The 27829-nt window shown below is 28.5% G+C and overlaps 1 protein-coding gene and 1 long non-coding RNA gene across 3 annotated transcripts; one reads left to right on the plus strand and one right to left on the minus strand.

The window, feature by feature from the left end:
* On the minus strand, positions 1-24846 carry LOC108346022 (serine carboxypeptidase-like 18). Of its 2 annotated transcripts, none has more exons than XM_052879645.1 (14): positions 24723-24846; positions 23900-24031; positions 21278-21340; positions 15025-15221; positions 14832-14934; positions 14674-14711; positions 14462-14563; positions 11387-11473; positions 11093-11206; positions 10836-10907; positions 10593-10711; positions 10143-10256; positions 298-355; positions 1-163 (listed from the first exon to the last, which is right to left on the minus strand). In XM_052879645.1, exons 2-14 carry the CDS (start codon positions 23931-23933, stop codon positions 80-82), a joined length of 1185 nt encoding a protein of 394 aa, XP_052735605.1. In that variant the 5' UTR covers positions 23934-24031; positions 24723-24846; the 3' UTR covers positions 1-79. The 2 variants fall into 2 exon arrangements, with proteins under 2 accessions (XP_052735605.1, XP_017440429.1); XM_017584940.2 differs by having other exon boundaries at positions 21278-21420.
* Positions 758-2996, plus strand: LOC128197573 (uncharacterized). The gene is made up of 2 exons (XR_008250137.1): positions 758-1135; positions 2773-2996. It is a non-coding gene; the product is annotated as an uncharacterized LOC128197573 (long non-coding RNA).
* Positions 24847-27829: the final 2983 nt, after the last annotated feature.

Here is a 27829-nt window from a genome sequence, read left to right on the forward strand (position 1 = left end):
TAGATAAAATTATGATTTCATAGAGATACTGAGAGAAAAAAACCGGGTTCATAGAAATCCATCAAGTTGAAGCATAATCTTAGATAAGAGAAAATGAAAACCATCTATTGATCAAATTATAAACTTCCTTGGGTTTAAATGTTTGAGCCACATGTCCAGCACCCTGCATTAGATTGGAATGACAATGCACATCATCAAAATTCTGAAGAGAAATTTCTAATTAATTAATATATTACCAAAACATGATAACTAATTAATTGAAATAATTAATAAATCCTAAAACTTAGGTTTACTTGCCTTCACGATTACATATGTAAAGAAGTGATCTTCTTTCATTTTATACAGTTCTGTGTACCTGTGAATATTTAAAGGAACATGCAATTAATAATATGATGGCAAATATATAGTTTCTCATTTTAAAAAAATGTACAGAATGAGAGCCAAATGTACCCAATTAATTATTAGAGAAATTACAAATAAAAATAAAATTGTAATAATATTTATATTACTTATTTTTGTCTTGCGCGTATAATCATTTTACCATTGCTGTTTTATATTGCTTAAACTTATTAAGAGATACTAGCATGAATGTATGCGTATGAATGTATGCCTTTCCATATGTAATTTTATATGTAAAGTGTAAGGGCCTGAAAATGAATAAGGGGCATTGGACTTTATGTGGGGCAGCCAAACTCATCAGCTTAAGGCCAACTTAACTTTAAGAAGGGCTTCTTAGAGTTCTTTTTCACTTTTCTGAGCTCTTTCCCTTTCTCTCTCTAAAACCCTTGTCCTAAAGGTTTTCTTTTACTTCTCTCTAGATTCCCAGCTCCTTGAACCTTAGGATTTCGATTTTGGTGTTACCCAAGCGTCCGCGGAGTAGAGGGCTTCATTTCTACCGAACGTCCTCTTCATTCCAATCGGTAAGTCATTTATCTCCTTCTCCTTCACTATCCTTGAACCTAGGGCTTGCAACGTTACTGTTTGCATGTTACTAGTGGATTTCGTTTTCGTACGTTCCGCCTAATCAAACTCTAAAAGCTGCTACGGTCACCACTTTGGTGATTTGAGGTTGAGTTCTTATGCTGTCAAGGGTACTGCTAGGACAGTTTCAGTAGTTGTGCTTGGAGAAACCCAGGTAAGGGGAGCTAATTATTTTTCTTTGAATTTATTTCTTGAATCTGCTTTGTAAATGAATGCATGTTGAATTTTGGACCGTCGTGCGGTTTTGTACGGTACTGGTTTTGTACGGTACTTTGGATTTTAAGTATATAGGATAGTTTGAATTGAATGATGTAATTGATAAAACTGTGATTGATTGCTTTATAGTGAGTTTAATGAACTTAATTACTGTATTGGATCATGTTAGAAGTGATTTGGAGTGTGAAATCTGTTGTAACTTTAGCTAGGTAGAAAACTTGGTGATTCGGTAGTGTTTTATGTCCTTTTGGAGGAAGTGAGGTAGTGAATTTGAGAGTTAGGGGTTATGGGTATAATTGGGCTATTGGGGGCAGTCTTAGCAAGTGGATTATGACTTGTTTGAGTCACCAAATTGTTTAGAATAGGTACAAAGTGTTAGAATTGGGTTTGGGGTCCTTTAGTTATTGAGTTAGATGTTTTGGAGTAGAAATTGAGTTGGTTTAGTACATCTAATTCTTATCCAAATGACCAATGCAATACTTTACTTTCATCTATAAACATGTTTCATATCAATATTAGTGTTACAGATTTTAATTTGTTCATTTGGATATGTCTAAGATGCACCAAAACCAGAAAAATCACGTTGATGTCAAAAACTGATAAGAATAATCGATTATCTCACTTGATAATTGATTATTTTAGTCAGAGTTGTATCCTCTTCAAAGCTCTCGCAAATAATCGATTATCACATATGATAATCGATTATTGTCGTCGGAAAATCATCCAGGACAATTTTGGGTGGTTTTCGGGGTTCCGAATATCATTTTTGGACGTTCTTTAGGTCGTTTTAGGGGTTTTGGGCCTTTCCGGAACTGTTGGTGGTAGTTTCAAAGTTATTTTCCTGGTCTAAGTATGAGTTTAAGGGGTTTTGTGTTGTTTAGTGGGTCTTCTTGGACTGTTATTGTCTGTTAATGTACATGGAATGGTTTCAGGTGATTTTTGATGACTTATTAAGTTGTTTGTGGTCTTTTGAAGTATAATTAGTATTATATCTATGTTTGTATGCAATGTAAAAGTGAAAGTATGTGATTTTCAAGGTATGTTTGATGGACGTAATTCCATGGACCTCACAGGGGGTTACATGGTGGTGCCTCATGTTGTGATCCACAGTAAATTCTCTTGTTGAGATTCAAGTATGTGTAGAATGATTGCATGTCAGCTCAGTCTTGGGGGTTTTCCTGAAACTACAATGATCAATCATTCTCAAGTAGAGAGGATTGAATCATGTGGTGAGTAGTAGCAGGAGGTCCTAGTCTTGGAGGCTTCTAGTATGCTCCAAGGCGCGGAACGGACTAACCTCGTGAGTGTGGTAGGGTGGAACCCATTGGCAATGGCTTTGCAAAGCAGTAGAGGCCACCACGAGTGCATAACCCGCCATAGCTCGACAATCATTCTAGTCCGAACGAGTCAGTTTATAAAGTAACAAGTCATGTGATGTCATTTTACCATGTTTGAGTGACTTTTGCATGTCGTGTGAGGTTGAATAACATGCTTTTTATATCTAGCTCACCCTTACTTGTTTGTGTTGCTTGTGTATGTTTCTTTTGCGATGATCATCCACTTGGGTGGGAGTAGATGGCGAGGAGGTTCTTTTGGAGACGACCTTGGAAGTTGAGGACAATGCTGCTACCTAGTCTCCTTAGGATGTTATCGATTATTGTCTGTATTTTGAAATATTATTTCCCTTTAAGTTTACAGTTTAAATCTTTTTGGAGTTGAAGTTTAATTTCTGAAGTTACTTTGAGGATGACTGTAATCCTTAATTACTCTTGACTGCTTTCCTATATTATGCATGATGACTTCTTTATTATATATGCTTTTCTATATAATTGGGATGTTACAAGTGGTATCAGAGCCTAGCCTCTCCTAGTACGGTGTGGTTCGAGGACGAACCAAGCAGAAGTTGGTGGGCATGTGACACCTGGGCACTGACGAGGGCGAGGAGTGATCGTCGGTGCAAGAGACACGAAGTGCAAGAGGCACTGACAAGGAGCGGCTCCTGACAAGCTTCCAGTGGAAGGGACACATGGATGAATCGAACATACACCGAAATGAGAGGGATCTAAAGACTGTATAGGTATGGGATATACAGTTGAAGGATAGCTTAAAAGGATTGATTTGGCTACTCATATCACCAAATGCATTTGCTTTTCGGTAGCCTAACTCATAAGAACTCCATGGTTAAGCGTGTGCGAGTAAGGACAAAGAATATTAATAATTTTGTAAAAATAAAATAAGGAATTATATTGTTTTGTTATGTTGAAGTTAAAGAGTTGTGTAATTTTTTGTGGTTAAAAATATTATAGGATTATATTTTTATTTTATTAAATGATAACTTATTTTAAAACAATAAAAAATAAAATTGTGTAATTAAAACTGACATTAAAATCAGTTATAAAATTTGTACCTCTTTATATAATACTATAGAATAAAGATTTTTATATAAATCTTATCTCAATATTCAAGTTGTAAAATTTGTATTCCTTTATATAATGATATAGAATAACCAATGGTTTTTTAATAAATTTTATCTCAATATTCAAATTGTATTTTCTATCAAAATTAGCACTGGACAGATTTGTTTTTTATATTCTTGTTTGACAACCATGAAAGATATTGAATACATATGACAAGTGTTATGTTTTTTGCTTTTGATAAAAAAATAGTAAATGTATAATGTAAATAAGGAACAATATAAGTATATACCTTATAAATGAGTTATAACATCCCAAATGTTTTAATATAATTATACAATTATGTACTTGTACGGGATTTTTTCTTTTTTACTTTTTCACACTCTATAAGTGGGCATCCAAATTATTTATCATTTTATTTATTTGGTTCTTAAATCAGCATTTGCTGGGACTTGTCATTAAAAAGAGAAGTTGAATCAACTACATTTATTTTTTCTTTTTAGAAAACTCTTAAAAGGTTAAATAACTCATCCAGAGTAAAAAATGCATGGAATGAAAAACTTAAAACTAAAAAGGGTTGTTTAAAAATATTTAGTATATTTATACTATTATCTAACTATACAGTGCTATAAATTATTATCATTATTATATAACTTTTAAAACAATTATTTAAAAATCCTAAATAGATTATGAATTCTAAATAAGATAGAAGAAGACGAGTTTCACTATTTCATATTCATCTTTTCAAAAGAAAAAACATTTCCTTTTCATCCTAAACTCGAAGAATATAAAAAACTTGTTTCATTTTCATCTTCGGTAAGTAATGAGTATAGACTTTTATCTATGTTCGTTCCTGTTTTCCAATATCTATTAATTAATTTTTATAAAATAATAAAAATTTCTTAAAAAAAATAAATAATATTATCAAATATTAATATCAAAAGAAAATATTCTTATTTCTTTCTAATTTTTTCTCCTTTCTTTGCTACTCATTTCCTACTCTTTCTTTTTCTTTCTTTCAAATTATTTTCCTTCTCTTTCTATTTTTTCTCTTTATTAATTTCAAGTATATTCTATATTAATTATTCCTTTTATTTTCTTCAAACCTATTACTTTATACTCATATATATATATATATATATATATATATATATATATATATATATATATATATATATATATATATATATATATATATATATATATATATATATAAATTATAGTATCTAATTTGAAAGCTCAAATCTCAATATACTTTTGACTATTTATAGACATTTAAAATTAAATAAGTAACTTGTATAATATATGTTTAAGAATATCTCGACCACTTGAGTTGAGATTTACTCGACCTAAGTATATTTGGTCATAGAAAAATTATATTAACCACGTCTTTAACATTAGAAAAATAAGATTAGGTTAAGGCAAATGCTAAAACATAATAGCATAATATTAGGAAAAATTAATTAATATAATTAGCTATGTAGTTCAGGGACATCCAAGTAAAAGTCTATAAACATAGTATAAATAATTGAGTGCACGAGGTAAATTAATTACGTTCAAGACTAATTGCATTTAATATTGTTTGATGCACTTGACTGACTTAAGCGCTAGAGTATCTTTTATAGGCACACCCCTTTCAGCTTTGGAGAGACAAGTACCTAGGACTCCCAACTTGAAGGTGTGAAATTGTAGCTTGAAGTACACGTAAAAGTGGGAGAAGGTCTTTACAATGTATATTCGATCTTGTAAGAACATAACTAAAGGTATTCTATGTTTTGTGTTACCAAATGATATATTAATAATTAATTATCTTATAAAAGATTATATGTAATTGAATTTAGTTCAGGTAATTAAATTTCTTTCATGATTATTCAAGGGCCTAAGAAGTCCACAAATAGAAGTTATCACCACATGAAGTAGTCACTCAATTATTTTCCATTACTTACTATATTATCATATACCATACTCTAAACTCTTATTGACTTTAACGTTGGAGACTTTTCTACAAATAGATCTTTCATCAATTTGTTTGGAGAACCCTATTCTTTCTTATCATAGTTATAAGTTCGACTATTGATAGCCTCATCTTTTCACCCTAGAAGCATTTTATCCATTCTCGATAAGAACATTTAATTCCTACTTAAGAACTATTCCTCAACCACAACACATATGATACTTACTAGCAATAAAACACATGCATCAATATCATCATAATACCTTGAGATGGATCTTACAATTATTGATTCTATCAAACTCACATGGAGTCACTCATATAAAAAAATGAGAAGAACATCCAAAATGTGATATCTAGTATTAAAGTTAGGTTTGACAAAGATATGGAACTCTTACAAAGCTAACACTGAGACAAGCTTCAAGCTTACCTTGATGAGCTTCAAACTCACTGTGAAAAGCTTCAAGCTCTTCATTACAAACTTGTCACATTTGATAAGGAACGCTTTATCCAATAGTCAAAATCGAAGTCATCAAGACAAACTTAACATTTCAAACAAATTGTAGAGTCTTGTATGGGCCTAACATTAAGGCATGATCAAAGAAGCGAAGCAAGATTCTCCACCTAATGGAAGGCCTCTCCCCCACCAAGACAAAACTTTGAACGAGTCGTAGAGTCTTGTTGATACACTTAACAAGGCATGATTTTGAAAGAGTTGTAGAGTCTTGTTGATACACTCTAGCGAGACACGATTTTGAACAAATTGTAGAATTTCATCCAAACCTCTTAGATAGACATCAACAAAAAGACAATTGAATTGATTGAGAACCTCGAACTTAAGTCAACAACATGCCAAGAGAGCCAACATGGGGCTTCCTCCCAATCAATCTCTAAGATTATTAACATATAGAGATTCTCGAGTATGCAACCTACAAATGTCCTTCAATGTCATTCGAATGCCTCTGTTAATTGAGGCCATGTGAGCCAACCTTGCAAGGTTCCATCCCTCCACGCTAGAGGTGATGAGGCTGAATTCCTAAATAATATATTACCATCAATATTGATAAGTACAATGGGTTGATCGATCCATACATATTCCCATGTAAAAGATTATTTAACCCAGACTAAGTTATTTTTTAGGATTTGGGAGTACATTTTCAACTTTTCCCTACTACTCTTGAGGGACAAGTTATTGAGTGGTATTATTCCCTCCGTAGAAACTCTATTCACTCCTTCAATACTTTTGTGCTATGTTCATAACTTGATTTGTCAATCGTAATTTTGTGACTGTCTTTTCAACGTCTCTTTAACACATTATTCAAGGAGATAATGAGTCACTCAAACAATATATGGACCAATTTGCTATTTCTCTTGATAAAATTCCTAACATGCACCTAGTGGTAGCCATGCATGCCTTCGTATGTGGACTCCACCTTGAAAAGCATGGATGGACTATTGTGTCCCTAGAGCTATGTGTCAAAAACCGTAAAATTTTCAAAACAAATCATTTAAGGGTAAAACTCCTTATTAATAGAAGAATAAGGTGACATGGTTTTTAATGAAATCGAATTGTCATAATTTCAAATATAGAAAAAATTAACACTTTCTTATTTGAAGTGACTAGCAAATTTATTTTTGGCTACACTAAATTTAGTCTATGAATGAGATGTTACAATACCAAGAGTGGGGATGGGTAGCTTTGTTAGTGACATGATGAGTTTTATGGCTTTTGGGTGACTTTTGATTGCCACCATTTGAGTCACAATCAGTCATTAAGTAGTGAGATCATTATTAATTTAAGTGCATAATTATTAACTTAAGTGAGATCATTATTAGTTTAAGTGAGATGTAATTGCAATTAATGACTCTATTGTAATTTTGAAGGCTAAAGATTGTATATAAGCTGAACCATTTTTATAAATGAGAAAATTTTGAGTTTTATTCAAACAATTAGAGTTTATCATTTTTATTTTAATGACAATGATTCTCCTAAGTTCTTGAGTGGTTCAAGAACCCCTTGACTGTATTAAAAAACTTTCTCATCTTTCGTGTGTAGTCTTCCTTGGAAAGAGTGATTATTTCCTTTCACCTTTCATATTCACATATTGCCCATTCTTCACCTAAATTCAAAAAACTAAATTATGCCCAGATTTATCTCGTGGTCATATTTTTCTATCTACTGAGCCAAATTGAGTGATTTTTTAACCTAAATTGAAGTTTAGAACGAGAAATCTCACCACGTTTCGGAATCACCTCAATTAGAGTCCTACAACTCAAGATATCAATTATTTTTAAATATAGTCAAACTTGTAATTTCAGCCACTTTCCAATCCACCTTCTCATTAATTTTCCAAATTTCCTACAAGTCCTAACCCTAAATATCCTAAATTAGTTCTTGTACAAATGAGATTCACATCAAATGTAGAAAGGGATTATTACCTTGAGTAGATGTAACGTCCCGGCAACTCACAGGGACCGTCGACTGCCCCCACAGACCACCACCAGGCTTTCCAGTGTGCTTTGTCCTCACTCGCACACTTTCTGGGAAAACTTCCCAGAAGGTCACCCATCCCAGAATTATTTCAAGCTAAGCACGCTTAACTATGGAGTTCTTATGAGTCAGGCTACCGAAAAGCAAATGCATTTTGGTGATATGAGTAGTCAAATCAATTCCTTTAAGCTATCCTTCAACTGTATAGTCCCATACCTACACAGTCTCCAGATCCCTCTCATTCCGGTGTATGTCCGATTCGTCCATGTACCCCTTCCACCCGAAGCTGCCAGGAGCCGCTCCTTGTCTGTGCCCCCTGCACCATGCTTCTTGCACCGGCGTCACTCCCCGCCCTCGTCTCCGTGCCCGGGTGTCACAGTAGACATGTCATAATGACTTTAATAGGCGAATAATAACTCGGTATTACCAAGGTCATAAAATCTCGACCTTGAACTCGGTCACAAAGTATTGACCTTATTCTTTGGTATTATAGAAGAACATAAAGCCTAGACCTTGGTCTTTAGGTTTCAAACTACCAAGTTATATATTGCAAAAATGTAGTCTTAAAACTAAATTGCTTGTGTTGAACCTCATATATCACTAAAACTCGTTCATCCAACAACACAAATAACTTGTATTGTACTTTTTACTTTTGAACTAAGGGACTTGAGTACCGATCTGAGTACCCAACCCAAAATACTTGGATCTAGAGATATTTTGAGGCAACCTAAGATATTCATAACTAAATAAGTAATTAAAGATATTCTATATTTTTTTCTTACTAAAGAACTTGAAAATAACTAACTATATTATAAAAGATTCCAAGTACTTGAATTTTTTTCAAGTAACTAAAACTATATTTTTTTCGTAATCTAATTCAAGGGTCCAAGAAGCCTATAATACAAGCTCTAACCATAGAAAGTACTCACTCAATTCTTTTATCATATATCATACACTAATACAATAAAGGGTTATGACTTTGATTTTTTTCGACGTAGTACTTCTAAAATCGAAGCATATCCAATAGAAAAAGGGAGGGGAGGAGGGGGGTTAAGGCTTCTGCTCGGAATCAAAGCTTATACTTCAAGAATAAACTTCAGTTGGTAAGACAATCGAAGTTCAAAAAGATTCAAAAATATTTAAAGTCAAAAAATAAGGGACTAGGCACTGGTTTTGAACCAAAGCCTATAATTGAATTATATGCATTGGTTCTTAATACAATCGAAACCTATATATGACCACTACCCAAAATTATTAGAAATCAGAAGTAGGAGAATAGACACTGGTTTTTTTGCTAACCGAAGCATATTCAATCATATGTTTCGGTTCTTAATGAAAGCCTATTGTTGAACAAGTAACAATTCTTTTGAGCATTCAAAATCTATTTATTACCATTTTCAAGATAATTCAAAATTATTTAAAACCAAATAGCAGGAAAATATATTTCAATTTTGATAATAACTAAAATCTATTCTTACTATATGCCTTAGTTTGTGTCATAATCGAATTTTATACTTATACAACTAAATATAGGTTTCAATTAAAATCGAAACCTATATTTTGATACTCATGTAAAATCTTTTAAAAACACACTGACATCTTTTAAATTATTAGATAATTATAGACACCACTTCTAGAATAATAGAAGCCAATTCCCTTATCGAATGAGGGTTTTTCTTGAATCCAAAACATTAAACAAAATTAAATACTCGTTTTACGCTAATTATGCTTTGTAAATTCTCACCTTCAACGATAAGACTTGTTTAACAAATAAATCTCTCTTGTATTTCTTTAGAGAACTTGATTCCCTTAGTTTGACTCCTAAGAGCCCCATCTTTTCACTCTTAAACACTCCGTCCATTCTCCATCGGAACACTCTTGAAATTGTTTGCTAATATAATTTCTCTCTTCCTCAATGCAATATTTTAGCTTAAAATACGAGATATTATAAATTGAGTCTTATAAAAGATAACACATATCACTTTTCATTTGAGTATTATAAGTGGAGAAAGAAAAGATTGAAGACTAATTTTTAAACTAGAATATGTATTAGTGCAAATAAATATAATGATAACTATAAACTACTTACCCGGCAACTTGACCGTCGACAAACCATGCACGCCATTTGTCACGTATGGTCATGTTGAACGAATTGATCCAATGTTGTGTACCCAGATGTGGAATACTCATATCAAGATCACTACTGCAATTAATCATAATCCAACACAATTAGTACTTAATACTTTATTTTTATAATTTTTTCACAAACATTTTGAAAAAAACTTAACAAAATCTTTCGGGTATAATTAGTTTCTAGAATTTTTCTTGTATTAATTTCCCTAATAGAGCATTCTTAGTTTATTTATAAGTTAAGTTTAGTTTACAGAGATATATATATTTCGCTTTTAAAAAATTATTTAAACAAAACTCATTAAAAATGAAAAATGAGAGAGATAGAGAGATAGAGAAACGAACCAAAAAACACATTTTAATTTAATCAAAAGAATTTTGGTGTGGAAGTTAAGTAAATGTTAATTACCAGTAAACGAGAGCTTCAAGGTTGGCGTTTGTGAGATTCCGATAATATTGTACTGAGTTTTTAAAAGTTTGGGCGTATGCCATTGTCCTGTTGCATCTCAGGAATTCCTCTTTAGTTCCCTGTTGAAAAAGCAGTAATTGCTGAATTACTTGTATATATAGCTAACAACTTTGATTAATTAATTTCATTAAGTAACCCTTAAAAATATAATTAAATATTAAACTATTCAATGCAGCATATTACCTCTCTTACATGAAGGGCCTTCCTCACATTTTCATCGTTTGCCCATTTGTCGACAAAGATATGATAATAGCTCTAAACATAGTTCATATATAACTTCAAGTTAGATTGAATTGATATGAAAATACTTTTTAAATAATTTGTCAATTTGTGATTTTAAATAATTTTTTAACCTTAATAAAGAATATGATATAAAAAAAATGAAAAGAATAATGTAATTTAGCCAAACACAAGTTTAAAGAGAGAAGAATATACTCAACTCTACACCAAAATGTAGGAGGATCTTGAAGTTCTTGTAGCATTTGTCGTTTCAAACCAGGCGTGGTAACACAAACAGGTTCCATGATTTGTTGTTCGTTTATGTAACGAACTAGCTGCAAATCAATCCATTATCGAATACTGTTATGCATGTTAAGCAGAAAAATGGAACAAAGAAAGTAATTTTATAATTTAATTTATGTATACATTTATTTTAACTTCAGAAAAATGAATGTTATATATGAGTAACCAAACAAATACACACATATATCTAAAAGTGAAGAATTAACACTGACCTCCGAATAAGCTTCATAATCTAAGAAACACTTTGTGTTTTGTGGATCAATGTTTACATAATCACCGTTACAGTTTTCTTTCATAGACTGCACAAATTTTTCAAGTAAATAGGATGTTAGGTGACACGTAAAAGTGATGAGAACGAGGATGAGATGAGACAACTGAGTTTGTTTATTTTGTTTTTATTTTCAAAAAGTTAAAATTAAAGTAATATATATGTGTGCATATATATATATATATATATTAAATAATTTTTATAAAAAATCAAATTAAAATAATATAATATTATGAAGAATTCAACATATTCTTTGAATATCAAATAATAATAAAATATAGTTTTATAAATTTTAAAATAAAATACTAAATCAACTGAAAATATTTGAGTAATTTAAAGAAAATGTGTAAAAGAACATAGAGATACACATGTATATATTAATCTGGCTACCTTATTAAAAGAGAAAAAGTCAAATCTCATACTTAATCATACTCAAATATATAACTTTATTTAATATATCTACTTGTACAAATAAAAGAATAATTATGTTTAGTATACGTTATGATAAAACAGATCAGGCAATGACCGATTAGAAGTCATGATCTGGGTCTTTATGAATACAAAACAACTATGACCTAACTAGGGAAAAATACACACGGACTTAAACTGACCTAAACCTTAAATCAGAACAAATAAACACAACTATATAAAATTAAACCACAATAAATTAATAATCTCTTTAAAATTATACTCTCTTTATTTCATCCCAAATTGGCAATTACAACTTAGAAATTGCCACAAATTAATATGACAATAACATTAAGGAAGGTTTTGTTCATGTATAAACTTTTACTCCGGAACTATCATAAATTAACAAAATTGCAACATTTAGGATAATTTAGAAAGGATATTTTATTTTTTAATTTGACTTTAGATGTAATATTATTTTTTAGAGGAATGTAATAATTTTTCTCATCGTTGCATCCAAAAGGAACTGAGAGAAAGAATTGTGAGGATTGAAAAAAGAACTATTGAGTGAAAAAAAGAATTGTTGGCATTGCGGATTTACTTTTCTTTCATCTCTTCCCAAATCATCTAAGGAGTACAGGAAAAGTGTTGAGGAAAAAGTCTCATATATTCTCAAACTGAAACAAAGAATTGTGAAGACTTTGTGGTTATGAGTGTTTTAATTTGCAAGATTTGAAATCATTTACCGTCACACTTCACAGAATTTTCAATGTCGTTAAGCATCCACAATTTCTTCAGCTTTGCTTTAACGTTCATATTTTCACTCAGGTGATGGACTTTCCAATTTATTCTGGTAATCACCCTCTAAAATTAATGAATATTTTCTTGGTAATTTAGAATCTGAAATACAATCAAATTCTCCTACTTGTAACTTCCAACGTAGATTCTTATTAACTAAACAAAAATAAGTTTTTAATTGATATTTAAATTATTAATTATCAATTAATTGATACTCTTTAAAATAAATAAGATTTCATAATATTAACGTAGGTATAAGAATTTAAGTATGAATCTAAGTTTTACCTTGAATAAGAATTTACTTTTGAGTAAAAGATTTTTAAAAATCCATGTCTAAGTTTCAGGTTAAGAAGAAATGAGAAAGAGTAACACTATATAAAAAAAAGATCCACCATGATAAGTGTCTAATTTACTTATTTTAACATATGTTCATTGGTGTAGAAAATGCATTTGAAATTGCTTAATATAGGCTTTGGCTTCAAGAAAAGCAAAATCTTTCAAAACGCAGTGAAATTTTGAAATTATTTGCATAATTATAGGTTTCGATTTTAAAATAACCAAATTTTATACTAACCTATAATTGTGTAAATATTTTAAAATATATCACTCATTAACATTTTTGTAAATACGTGCATAACTATAAGTTTCAATTTTTTAAAGAACCAAAGCTTATTCTTTTGTCTAGGATTAAATTTTTACAAAAGTTACTTTTGTGCCACAACATTGCGTTGTTGTTGTGAAACTTTCTTTTCAGGTTTGCTCTTTCTCTCTTATTTCTCTCTATTGTTAACTTTCTTCACTGGGATGTTCCTTCAAGATAAGAAGAAACCCTTCAAGGGAGCAAAACGTTAGAAGTTGATCACCATAATAATAAGAGTTAGAGTTGTGTCATTTTTATATAAAAGAAAAAGTCATGCTCTATTTTAGCATGTTGATTTTTAGCTTCTCTCTATAACTCCTTTAGACACTTTTTGTAATATCAATTAGGAGAGACATGAGAGATGGACAACAACTCCACATTCAAATTTATTATCATGAGCAGCTAGACTCTTCTGTGTTGGGATTGAATGTAAACTTTTCTGATTCTCTGTAATGTTATTAATTCTATATATGTTCAAGTGCTTTATTCAGTGTTAGTGATTTGATTTGCATTTATTTTTTTTATGAACTAATCACTCATCTTACTTCATCAACTTGAATTGAGTTGGAAAATTGATTTAAGTTGAGATCCAATAAGATCATCTAATGTTGTTAGATGCTAAGAACAGATCTAACGACTTTTAGTTGAAGATAGAGTCTTGTTCTTAATGCGATGAGTCATTTAATAAGGGATGAGGAACCATACTAAGTTTGATGTATGATGTCTTTAGGTTTTAAAGTCAAGGAATTGATTTATAATTACCTTAGTACTTTTAGGAACATTGAATAATGAACTTGTTCTATGAAAAATTAATAGCGGTACACTAGAAAAAAATTCGTAAAGTTCAATCCCAACACTCTTATCAACATCATTTCACTTTAATCATCAAATATTTTATGTTTAAACATGTTAATCTAAATCAGTATTCCATTGCAAATTCAAATAGATTTTAGATCACTATTTTACTAAATCCCTATAGATAAGATCTTATTGTGCTACAGTCTATAAATCTATTATCTAAAAATTTTGGGTTGAAGATGATATCAATTTGAGTTGAGTTTATGTCACATTTATTTAATCTCTTCCTCGTTGGAGTTAAACTTAGGTGATTCAATTCTTATTTAATGTTTTTCCTTTTATGAAGTGCATAACAAAACAATGATGAGAAATAACCTTGTAGAGTACTTCGGATATAAGACTCCTTTGGTATGCATATACAACTTTCATGTTTTGTTCTTGAAATGGGTCAACAGCTGGGCTCGCAATTACATACCCCTGATTATGACAAAATTGATAGATTAGTCAGTTGCATATTGTAAAACAGAACATAGCAAAAAAGAAAGAAAAAAATACTGTCGACAAGGCTTATTTGTATCCTTTTGTACTTTGATGTTGATGAGTGGCTTGTGTCTTGCTTTATAACCTGCCCTTGGAGGAAGCATATTTAAGAAAATCTTAGCCACAAATCAACATTTACAAGGCTATAAGGCCAAATTTAGGTTTTATTATCAAATTAATGGTTTGTTTGTTGTGTTGTAGTTACCTTCATACACCTTTTGAACAAGAGGTCCTGTGGTTAATCCTGAATATGAACCACCACCAATGTAGAATGGATTTGAGTTAAACTTTGGATGATCAATAAACCACTGCAGGAATTCATAATGAATGAAACTTGTTAGAAAAGAAGAAAAATCATGTGTTAAATGCCAAATTCGGTCCAAAGAATGCTTCTTGACCTTTTGTAGAAATTCATAAGTATGGTCAACCCATAACGTGTCATTACTGTAATAGCCTTGTTGGGTTTCTGAGTATGAAAATCCTGTACCTACTGGCATATCTATGTATAGCATATTCAATGTCTGTGACCACCCATATGGGTTCAACTCAAGTGTTGGAAGGTTTCCACTGTTATCACCATTCATTATTAAAGGCCCTGCAACCGTCAATCCACAAACATACCATCCAATCCAAATTAAAAACATTTTCTTGTTATTATTTTCCAACAAAGAGAAAACTAAAGTGGATGGAAATAAATAAAAAAAAAAGTAAAGGCAGATAAATGACATAAAAGTTACTATCACGTCTAATTTAATAAAATATCAATAAAAATTTTCTATATTTACTTTCAATCTTATATAAAGACCTAATAATATTATGGATTTAAATCCTAACTAGTTTATATACGTTTTGAAAATAGGTGAAATATATAATAAGAGAGTTGAATGTATTGAAAAGCTTTGACACAGTTGTAGTATTTCGTCTAATTGACAATATTGTTAAATACAACTTTAAATTAATAAACGAACTGTAAAAGTACTGTTTTCAAAAACTTAGTTCGAAAATTAGTTCATTTTTTATGACATAATTAAGGATAAAAATTCATGTTTCGATTAAAAGTTGAGTGAGAACAAATATAAAGAATGGATAATCTAATTCAAATTCAAAGTTAATAACATTTTAAGTCTGAAAATTTAACTATCTTAATATTGGGTGCTTCTTCTTGTTTATAAATAAAATGGTTATAATTAACAAGGTTATGTTTTCCATGAATGGTCCTCAAGAGATACAATTCTATTATCACACTTTCTCTCTGTGTTAATGATATATTTGTTTTCTGAAGAAGATACTAAAACTCTGCAAAATCTTTCTTACATGAGTATGACACTTTCTCTAGTTAGTGGTAAGTATGCTAAAAGTCACTCTTATATTTTTTATGCTTCAACTTCTTTTGTTAAACATCTCAAGAAATTTCTCTCTTATAATCAAGGATCTCTTCCTTCTACATATTTGGGTGTGCCAATGATTGCTCGCTATTAAATGGTCTATCTTATGTGAGTCTAAGGTGAATGGTGATTTGTAGGTTACTAATATTCAGTTAGAGAAAAGTTTATATGTCATGTTTAGGTTGAGAGTTTGCTTATGGAAAAATGACTTGGAACGAACTCATGTGTATTCGACTTCTTGAGTCTAAGTATCAAAATATATGTTCTTAAGTCTAAGGATCTAACATATGATATTGTTCTCGAGCATATTTTTTAGACACTAAGTAAGGGCGTTTGTATTAATTTTTGAATGACCATTGGTGTTTTGACATTTTCATATCTAAGTTGGTTAGAATTCCTTATTTTGATAGAGTGAGGTTATAGTTTGTTGTTAGTTCAACTTGGGCATTTATTCATTATAACTTTTCTTCTTTTATTGCTAGTTTATGTGATTTTTCTTCTTTAATGGTTAATAAGGATAAAGATGTACCTAATTGGATTTTGGATGATACTAGTGTGCTTTCTCAAAATGTTGCAAACAAATTTTTACTCTTATGGAATGGATTATGTGGATTGGGTGAATTTTATTTTGTTGGATGAGGTGCCACCAGCTAAAACTTTGGTTTTTTGAAAGTCATTTAGCTATATTGATTTGGAGATTAAAAAAATGAGTAGTTTTATATTCTATGTGTTCTTTTTATGGTAATAATGTTGAATTTTTCTCTCATTTGTTCTTTCTTTGTTTTGTTGGTATACAATTGTGGGAATGGTTGAAGAAATTTTTTCAAGATTTGTAGTTTTTTTCTTTGGATTTCCTTATTCAGTTTATGAAGTTCCTTTGTAATCTTTTGTTTAATTATCTGGATGATTTGGAAGATGAGAAATCATAATAGATTTTAGGATCCAATTCATATTCTTCTCAATTTCTCAAATTAAGGTGTTAGTGAGTATGTGGGAATAAATCTAAGAAGCATATGAGTAATAATGTCTTTGAATTTTTGGTGCTGAAAATTTTCAATATTCAAATTTGAGAGAGTCGGGTGATTACATTTATGGACATAATATGACAAATTTTATCTGCTAATTAGCTTAAGGTGAATAGTGATGGTGCAACTAGGGGTTGTCCTAGTTTGGCTTCATGTGTTGGTAATTTTAGAGGAAGTTGGGGTGAATATGTGAGTAGGATTTTAGCCTTTTTAAATGTACAAAGTTCTATTTATGTTGAGTTTATAAGAGTCATTTATGATTTGAGGCATTCTTGGAAAGAGGACTTTCATAGGCTTTGGCTGAAAAATGATTATTCTTTAGTATATCATGATTTCTTGGATTAACAACAAGTGGTTCTTTAGAATTTTAGAGGGATATGATGCTAGTGCTTACATTTTTTAATGCAGACTTAGTTAAAAGTTTATCATGTTTTTTGTGAAGAAAATCACTGGTATGATAAGCTAGCTAATTTAGCTTTTATTCCTAGAGATAAGTGATTTAATATTTTACTTCCATATATTTATTTAGAACTTTTTTTTATAATAGATATACTTTGTTTATATTTCGTGAAATGTATTTTTCATATGGATTTGGTGTGCTTCCTTCACGTATTATTTATTTATTTATATTTTTAATATTTTTTATATGATGATAAATAATTAATGGGTTTTGAAATGTGAGATTAACTGAGATATCAAAGTTTACATTGTTGACTAACATGATGTTATTTGGAAAAGATGTTGAGAAGAAACTGAAAAAGTAAAAGATGTTGAAAAGAAACCGAAAAGGAGTAGACATTAATGAAGAAAGAATTTGTATGAAATTAGAGTTTAAATACTAGAAATAAGGTAAGGGAAGTCTTTATGAAATTTATTATTTTCGTAAGAGAAGTTTGTCGTGTAAGATATTATTATTCGTAATTGTTTTATATTATTGTTTGAATTAGAAAAAAAATATTTGTCAATCTTTGAGAAAAGAAAATTATTTTAAGAACATGCGATGTGATGTGAGTATTCTAATATTGATACGAATATAAGGGAGGATTGACTTATTTCCATGATATTGTGATCTGAAAAAATTGATAGTTATTTTTTAAGAGAAAATATATTTTAATAATATGATGGTTTATATGGAATATAAAATAATAATTAGTTAATGTATGAGGTTTGAGGTTTTTTTTTTTTATCTAGACAAAAATATGAATCATTATATTAGAATGATGGTCGATAAATTTAAAAGAACAAAAAATGCAATATGTATGTGTGTGTGTGGAGTGAATATATCATGATTTTGATACATTAAATTATATATGGTTAAATTTATTAGGATTTGATTTGATTTTTATAATTTAGTTTGTATTAGGAATGAAATAATTTGATATATTGAGTGAGACAATTATATGGTTTGGTAAAAGAAATAGGCTATGGAAAGAAATTATGTTAGTGGCATAGTTTTAGAAGAAAATTATCTAGAAATATTGGTAAAAATATATAGTAAACTTGATTATAATCTATTTTAGTTATTATTAGAAATTAATTTTGTTGATTTTAATTTAATTTTATTATATGTTTGATTCTATGTAATTTTTCTCAAGCAAATAAAATTGTCTAGTAAGAAAAAATATTTTATTTTATATGAATAATTTATTGATTGTATCTTATTGTTGGCGCTGTTAATGTGAATTTATTGATGTTGTTGATATACATTATTATTATTATTATGCTTAAAGTACAATTTTTAATATATATTAAATTGCTGTTTATTAATGGTTGTTTGTTGCTAATATATATTAAATTGTTGTTACTAATATATATTAAATTTTTGTGGTTAATATATATTAAATTATTTTTTATTGTTAATATATATATATATATATATATATATATATATATATATATATATATATATATATTAACCACAACAATTTGATATATATTAACAGCAACAATTTAATATATATATATATATATATATATATATATATATATATATATATATATATATTAATCTGTTGTGGTAAATCTATGTTGTGAATGGAATTTTAGGGGCTGATATTTTAAGTATAAAAAATTTATAATTAACGAGAGTTTATAATTTTTACGTGATAAAAACATACATTCTGTGTTGTTTTGATTTGAGAGGTCGCATGTGAAAAATTTCTCAGAAGAGATTGTGTGGAAGATTTTTAATCACAACAGAGAAGTAGTATGAATGGACTTTATTGCAAAATTTAAATTTTACTTAAAATCTTGATTTTCTGAAAATTAAAGAATGAATTAAATAAATCTATTAAATAGTTATGCCGATTGAAAATATTATATAAGATGAATTTTTTTCTTATAAATAATTATATTTATTGTGATTGAATTTGGACTTACTCTTATTATTTTCATTGTTGTTGACGTATAATGATCCTGTAGCAAATTATATTACAGATCGACACGAATAAAGTTTACAATTTAGAAAGATATTTTTAAGTTCTTGAAGAATTTTGTATTGCAAAGCATGTCTTAATTTACATAAAATCAAGTCATAGGATCTTCATTTTGAATATGTTTGCCTTTAAATAATTTTAAACAATTGTATTCATAGTTGATAATATTTTATTTAGACTACTGCAATTATTTTGAGTGACACTTATTTTTGTGTAAAAAAAAATCAATAAACTTATTTTGTTTCACAATGAAAAATGTTCTAATAATTAATTAACAGAAATCGTGAGATGTTATAATCTTTGTTTGATAAAGTATAGATATATTCAAATAATATAGATTTAAGTTAACATTGTATTACACAAAAACATATTCATGTTTGTTCTATTTGCATGTTAGATACATATATGTATGTCAAGAAGATGTTTTTCTTAGCAAAAGTCACATTAAATCATTTCTTAGATAAAGAGTGACAAGGGCATCAAAGCTCCCAAGATCCTGAGGAAAGTTCACTGTAAGAATATGATTAGAACTAAAGGCTTAACTATTTAGCTTAGGTCAAAAGTCAAATCGACTTAATATATATTAAAATTTAGGTTTAAATGCTTACTTTGTTCTCATGTTAAGAGTTAAGAGGTGAATTTCTATTTAGTATCCGGTTTTAAAAATGAAACATTAGGTCCCTATGTTATGAAAAATGTATGAATAAGTTCATGTCCGTTAAGTTGACAACAACGACGTTAAATCCATGCTGATGTGACCGTACTTTTTCTCTTCTCTCTTTTACTGTCCAGCTTTTTCTCTAACTTGTTTAGCTTTTTCTTTGATGATTTGTTGAACTTGTTCTTTCTGTGTGAACCTTATTCATATATTTTTCATAACATAGGAACCCAATGTCTTCATTTTTAAAACCGGGTACTAAACCCTCTTAACATGAGGACAAAGTAAGCATTTAAGTCAAAAGTTTAAGATGAGTTGGATTGAATTAAAATAATACTTGAAAAGGATTAATCAGAAATGATTTCAAGTCCAAATAATATTTAAAAAATTAGTTAAAAATGACTATGAATCTAAACCGTATTTAAAGGGTTGGTCAAAAGTGGGCATGAATCTAAAAATATACTCCTTCTATACTTCATATCATTTCATAACATTAGTGTACTTAATAAAACTCAATTTATTAATTAAGAATTGAATGTAATGTATGGTTGATTAAACCTATATAAAATATCTTATATTTTTTTCTTTCTCCTTATTTCTTTACATTATATTTTATTATAATTTACACTAACTGAAAAATGAGAGGTATTGTGAGAATACATATTCAAAACACTTTAGACAAATAAATAAGTTACAAAGTTCCATACCATGTCTGTTTTGAGATGCAAAAATCAACTAATTATTGTCATAGAAAAATATCATTTGAGTATTCATTATTAAATAATATTTATAAAAGATTTTAAAAAATAATTAAAATACAATTTTAACCATTTGTTTTTTTTTTCTTGTGTTTTCGCAATTACACAATATAACAACGTAACTTTACAAAGTGCTTCCGTTACTAAATGCATGCAGGAAAAATTAAACTAGGTTAAAAAATTTTATTATTTGACACACCTATATTTGTGGCTATTTTTATTCCCTTTACAAATTAGGGTATTACGGCTGGTACAGCAATTTTAAAGAATTAGGTAGGAATTTTATCTCTTTTTAAATGTAATTCTTCTAGTGAGTTGAATTTTATTTATTCTTTAAATTAGGATTATATTTAAAGAAATGAAAGTATTTTTAATGTAAAGATTACTTACCATTTTCAAAAAAGAAGGCTGATAGTGCAGAACAACCTGGACCTCCAACAAACCATAGTAGCACTGGATCAATGAAGGGGTTTCTTTGAGATTCAACAAATAAGTGAAATATATTTACTCCCTCCTCTCCCACTCCGATGTATCTAAGAATGCAACAATAATAATTAATTAAAATTATATATATATATATATATATATATATATATATACACTTGAATCAAATATACTAATTTTTTTCACTTATGTACATATAAAATTGTCGTTTCCTACCTAATTTGTGAAAACAAAGCTATTCAAAATATCAAGATTAATTTGTCTAATTTTATAATGGTTGGTATCAATTTACATCAAATTATACATCTTTTTTTATTAAAGTTTGAATCATAATTGTGAAGCTCCATACACAGTCTCTTTTTCATTTCCTTTTTTTTTCTCTTTCTCCATTCCTTTCTAGCAATCATCTCTCCCCATTTTCTGTAATTTTCTTTTTCCATATTTCTTTTCTTTGATTTGATCACAAATATTGACCTCATAAAGAACAATTCTTGCAGATCAAATCTTTTAAATAGAATAAGTTCATGTTTATTTAAAAAAAATGTTTCCTTAATTTTCTTGACTTGTTTTTACTAATCTTAATGAAATTAATTAAGAAAAGCGATCATTTCAACTTAATTAAGCTTATACTATTGGTTATTTTGGATATTTTTTTATAAATCCCTAGATTTTTAGTAAGTTCTTACTTGAGGTTGATTTTTTCTTATATTTTTGTTGAAGTGGAAGATTTTTACTCAAATGAAAACAAAATAGAAACTTAAGCCTAATTAACTTTCAATCTTATTTTTGTTAAAACGACGAAATTTTTCTCAAACAAAAATAACACTACATCTCATTCTTGATTTCGACCTTATTTTTGTCCATGTGATTTTTTTTTCTCATCAAATGAAAACAACATTGCAATTCAACTCTAGTTCTATTCAAATTTTGCTCAAATCAAGAATTTTTCAATCAAGGCAATTTTTTTGATGAATTGTATTTAAATGTTTATTATAAATACAAAATGAATTTTAGTTTGTATATTTAATTGATTTACGATTTTATATGGTACATGAAAATGGTTGTTGAGACAGTTGATAAAATTTATATGACTTTATGATTACATATATGATATTATATGTAAATTATTGTTTATTTTATGTATTAAGTATTGACATTTATCTTTTAACAAAGATTCCCACTAATGATCTAAGATACATAGAATAAGATACCAAACAATGAGAAGCTAAAAAAAAGTTTTTACATACTATTACATGTATAAAATAGTATAAATGTATGAACATAAGTTACAATAAACTTATATTAATTCATTATTTTTATGTTTTCTTATGTATTGGTTTGGATCAAAGGTTGATTTTTGATGGAATATACTTAGTACAAATCTTTCATAAGAAGATCTTCTAATAATTGAATATCTTTTATGTATAAATTATTGTGGTCTTTATAATTTTTGTTTATTGTGTTTTAATGAAATTGAATTGTTTTTTATTTGTTAATAACAAGCTTATATATATATATATAGAACTTTTGGGTGAAGCACTTTCTAAATGAATGTAGTATATTTTCAACTAACCTACAACAATTCAAATGTAAAATTAGAAAAGAGTAACGACAAAACTTTGTGGATCTCCATCATGGATGGCTAAGACCCGCATACAAATTTAAGGCATTTAGCTTTTCTTTTTGTAACAAACAGTTCAACTTGTCTCAAGTGTTTTTAGATGTAACAAGTTTCCCTTAAATAATAATTTTAAGACATTTCTATTTAGTAAAATTTTGGCAGTTTCATTAATTAATATTTTGTGGTAGGAAAATTTTGGAGTACACACAAGGAGCATGGACCCCAATTGATATCATTATCAATGTTTAAGTATATCATTTTTATTCCGTGGGTAGTTTAAACAAATTTGTTTTACGTTTCTGAGTCGAAAAATATAGGGAAGCATAACGAATATTCTATGATGATGTGAAATATGTAACATAATACAATACAAAGATGAAGAAATGATATTTTTAAAATACAGAAAATGTTAATATGTTTAATTTTAAGTTAATTTATTCTAAATTATTTCATACTTTAAATTAAAAATATCATATTATTGACGTTGGGTAGATATTTAATAAATAATGAAATGTTGATGGGCCGCTCCCTTAAAATATTTGTGGTTAGGTATCCGTCAATTTGAAAAAATATAAATAAAAATTAAACGCAGTATTTTAATAAAAAATTATTACGAAGGAGACAGGCCCTATTCTTTTGAGTGAATTTGAGTGAATGAATTTGAGGGGATTTGAGAGGATTTAAAGATAATTTTTTTTGTCGTTTATTTGAGTGAATTTAAAGGTAAATAAAAGTGAATTTGGAAATAATTTTTTTTAATTTGTCATGTCAATACAATTCTATACTAATTCTCACAAATTTTATTTCCAAATTTACTCTCATTTACCTCCAAATTCACTTAAATAAACGACAAAAAAAATTATCTTCAAATCCTCTCAAATCTCCTCAAATCCATCCTCTCAAATCCACTAAAAAGAACAAGAATGAAAAGAAGAAACACGACTCACCCAGTTTCAAGCTTGAAAGGAAGGTTGCCCTCATAACCAGGAAGGTTCTTCACAACTGAAGCTGCAGAAGCCATGAGTGGCAAAAGCACTAAAGCAACAAAACTCACACTTCCATATCTCAAACTCATTGCCCTACAGACAAACGTTCATTCTCTAAAAAGTAAGCAAATTTCATGATGCTAAAAAGTAAAATAATCATGAAAAAATTAATATTCTTATCACGTTTAAAATACTCTTCTGGTTCACTTCTTAAAATATGAGAAAATATTATTTTTTATGATTAATGAATTTAATTATTCATGAAGAAAATTTCAATACGCGTTTTAAAAAAGATAATATAATACTTGTGATATAAAATAAAAAGAGCTTTTAAATGTTTGACTATTCATTAAGACTGGTTGTTTAGGCTTATTCTGAAAATAAATTTGAACAAGTAAAAAAATAAAAAAAAATCTTTATTAATTAAAATTGACATTAACTTACATAAAAAAAGTTTGAAAATTATATAAAATAACTTCTAGAAATAAGTTTTATACAACTTAATGTTAATTTATGCAAAAATATACATATTTTCTTTAACGGAAATGGTTAGGATATATAATTTGTCTGAGAAAAAAAAAATCTCAGAAACAGGTAATGAAGTATTGAAACCAGGTACATGAACCTCGTTGGTTGAACAGAAATGAAAGCAGTATTAATTTGAAAGTCCAAACACAGAAAAAATGGCTATCACTCTTTTTTGTTGTTTTTCATTTTCAGAATAAAACTGCAGAAATTAACAGCAAAAGCGGAAAATGAGAAGGAGTGGCCAATGGAAACTCACCAGTGTGGAAGATGCTGAAGTTTGGTGACAGCGAAAACGTTGTGGGATGTAAGGGGGAAGAAGGAGAGAGAAAGGTAGATTTTTTCAGGTCAAAGCATTCTGCTCGCAGAGATAGAGTGACACGGAAAAAAGATTATATGAGCTGTAAAAGAGCTCTTCTCCTCATGCACCTCCACATTTTCCTCCTGTACCTCTATTGTTTTGTAATTTCCCTTTTGCCCTTATGCATAATAGAATCTTGTCCAGTCTTTCAATTTAAATTATGAAACCCTACATCCCCACTTTCACTCTTTGTTGGCTCTTCATTGTTTCATCCATTGTCTTCATTTTCTTATTTCTCTTCCACCTCTTCTGCCTCTCGTTTTTCCCTTATTTTACATAGTTGATCTTGGTTTAGATTGGGTGGTGTTGATCACGTGTGGTAGTGTTGATTGTTGGTGTATTATTTTCCATTTTTCTCATTCATCATTCATTTTTGTTCGTTCTCATTCGTTTTTAGCTAGAGGTGTCAATTTGACCCATGACCCCGGGGTTAGCCCTAACCCACTCTTGAAAAAGCCCCCTCTTAAGAAGTCCCTCAAATGGGAGCCAAAAAAAAGCCCCAACCCCCAAAGCCCCCTCTCAAGGGGGTTAGGGTCAGGGTTAAGGTGGGTTTAGCCCACTAAAATTTTTTTGGAAACTAAACTTCAACATTCTTAATAGTAACTATTAAAAGTACTAAATTTTATATTCATGTAATTGATTTCTTATTTCAAATTATTAAATAAAACTAATTAATTATATTATAATAGAATATTTAATATTCAAAATAACCACTTTTTTAAATAATTAAAAACAATTGCAAAACACACACTTAATTTTATACAACTAAATAGTATTACAAATTTATTTTACTGAAATATTATAAAAATGCTTTATTTTGTTGTCAATTTTAATAAAATTATGTTTTATGTTGTAGACACCAATTATTAGAAAATTATATATAATTAGTAATATCAAAATAACCCCAAAGAGAGATAATAACATATTAATTTGATTTAATATTTGCACTGCGTTTACAGTTCTTAAAAAGAATCACTGTTTTGTTTCCTGGACTTCTAAAATATCACTCAATCTGCTTTTAATTATTTAAAATTAAAAATAATTCAAAAATTTATTATCTAAATTTTTTTGATCAAAAATAGTATTAATATTTTATGTGTAAATTAAACTTATGTTTTATTTTGTTTTTTTCTCTCTCTGATAATCTTTTCTCAAAATCACCATAAGATATATTATAAAAAGAAAGTTAATTTCTTAAAAATTTATAAAAAAATGAAAATTTTAAATAGACCTAAAGTACTAAAGAATGACAAATGTTATACTGTTTCAATTCTTAAACTAACATATTAAATAATTTATTTTTAACTTTCAATTAGAACACATAACATAAATGTATGTTTATGTTTATGTTTATATTTATGTTTATGACATTTAAAATGTAAGCATTTTGAGTGAGTAGTACGACGAGATCGAATTTTATGGGCGAATACAACTTCAGCCTGCACAAGGTTTATGAGTTTTTTCTTTTTATTTATTATTTTTGTTATGAACATGATTTGTTGAGTATAAAATGAAAAAGAAAATCATTTATATTTAATTTCTTTTTCAATAACTTTTTAAGAAAATAAAGAAGCCTATTTTTTTTTTTAAATTAAGAGCTTCAATTAGAGAAAATCTTCTCTTAAATTTCAATTAGGATAATTTTAGATAAAAAGTTAATTTCTTACTTATAACTTAAAAAAAAGTGAAATTAAATATTTAAATTCCAAATTTATAAAATGATCCTTTAATTATATACTTAGAGAATCTAACTCAATAAATATTGTCATTTTGCTTTTGCTTCTTCATTTTAGAACTCTCTTCTTATAAAAATTTCAATTTATTTTCTATAGTAACTATTTTTGTAACAAATTAGGAGTTAATTATATTTTTTCATGTATTCAAAATGAACATTTTTTCTATAAAAAAAACCCATGGGTTGGCCCTGACCCACAGGGCTTTTGAAGATATTTTGGTCCCGTGGGCTTTTTCTACGAGGGGCTTTTTGGCCCTGTGAATTTTTTTGGCCCCAACCCACGTGGGTTAGGGCCAAACCATGTAAGGAGGGCCAAATTGACAGGTCTATTTTTAGCATGTTTCGTTCTAGATTTGAGATTGTGATAGGTTTTCATTATTGAAATTGATCTGGAATGATATTATATAGAAAATGTAAGTCATGTTGAAGGTAGGGTTGAAGTGCCTCGAATATTTTTTATTATGTAATTTTATTTTAGATTTATTTTTTAATATAATTTCGATATATGTTTTTTTGTTTGTTATATATTTAGGAATTTTAATTTTGTTTTGTATTTTATTTTTTAATTTCAATTTTATATTTGTTTATCTATTTAAATAATGTTGATTATTTAATTTTTTTTATTAGATGTATTTTATAATATATTTTTATCCTTGAGAAATTTAAATTTTGAAATGTTTGATATATTTTAATAATACAATATTTTTTATTTACTAAGTTTATATTATATTTAGTTAATTATATATTATTTCAAATATTGAAAAATTGTATTATGTTTTTTATATATATAAGTATTTAATATATTTTTTTAAAATATATTTGATTGAGAGACATAACTAGAATTAGAGTTGTGTAAACTCATCCTGGTGAGAGTTCACTACAAGGTGAAAGGAGAAGAAGACCTATAACATTAACTCGTAAAGGACACACATAAGAAACTAATGTTGATGTTGTTGATGAGCAATTGTTTACTGGAGAGCATGAGGAAACACAAAAACTAAAGGTTTAAGTACACAAAAAAAAACACCTAAGGAAAGACACTAGAATAGATGAAGAAAACAAAAAACAACTAAAAATGGAAAGGTATGCTTCTTGTTCTCTTTGGTTGATTGTTAATGGTGCATATAGTTACTCTTTTAGATCAAACCTGAGACATAATGGTTGTTGGAAAATATAATTTACTGTACCAAAAACAAGTTCCAAACTCAAGCAATTGAATCACACCAAAACACTTGATAGTGGTGGTCATGTGCACATATTTTTTTTATGT

Source organism: Vigna angularis, chromosome 6 (genome assembly GCF_016808095.1).
Source record: "Vigna angularis cultivar LongXiaoDou No.4 chromosome 6, ASM1680809v1, whole genome shotgun sequence".
Taxonomy (NCBI): domain Eukaryota; kingdom Viridiplantae; phylum Streptophyta; class Magnoliopsida; order Fabales; family Fabaceae; genus Vigna; species Vigna angularis.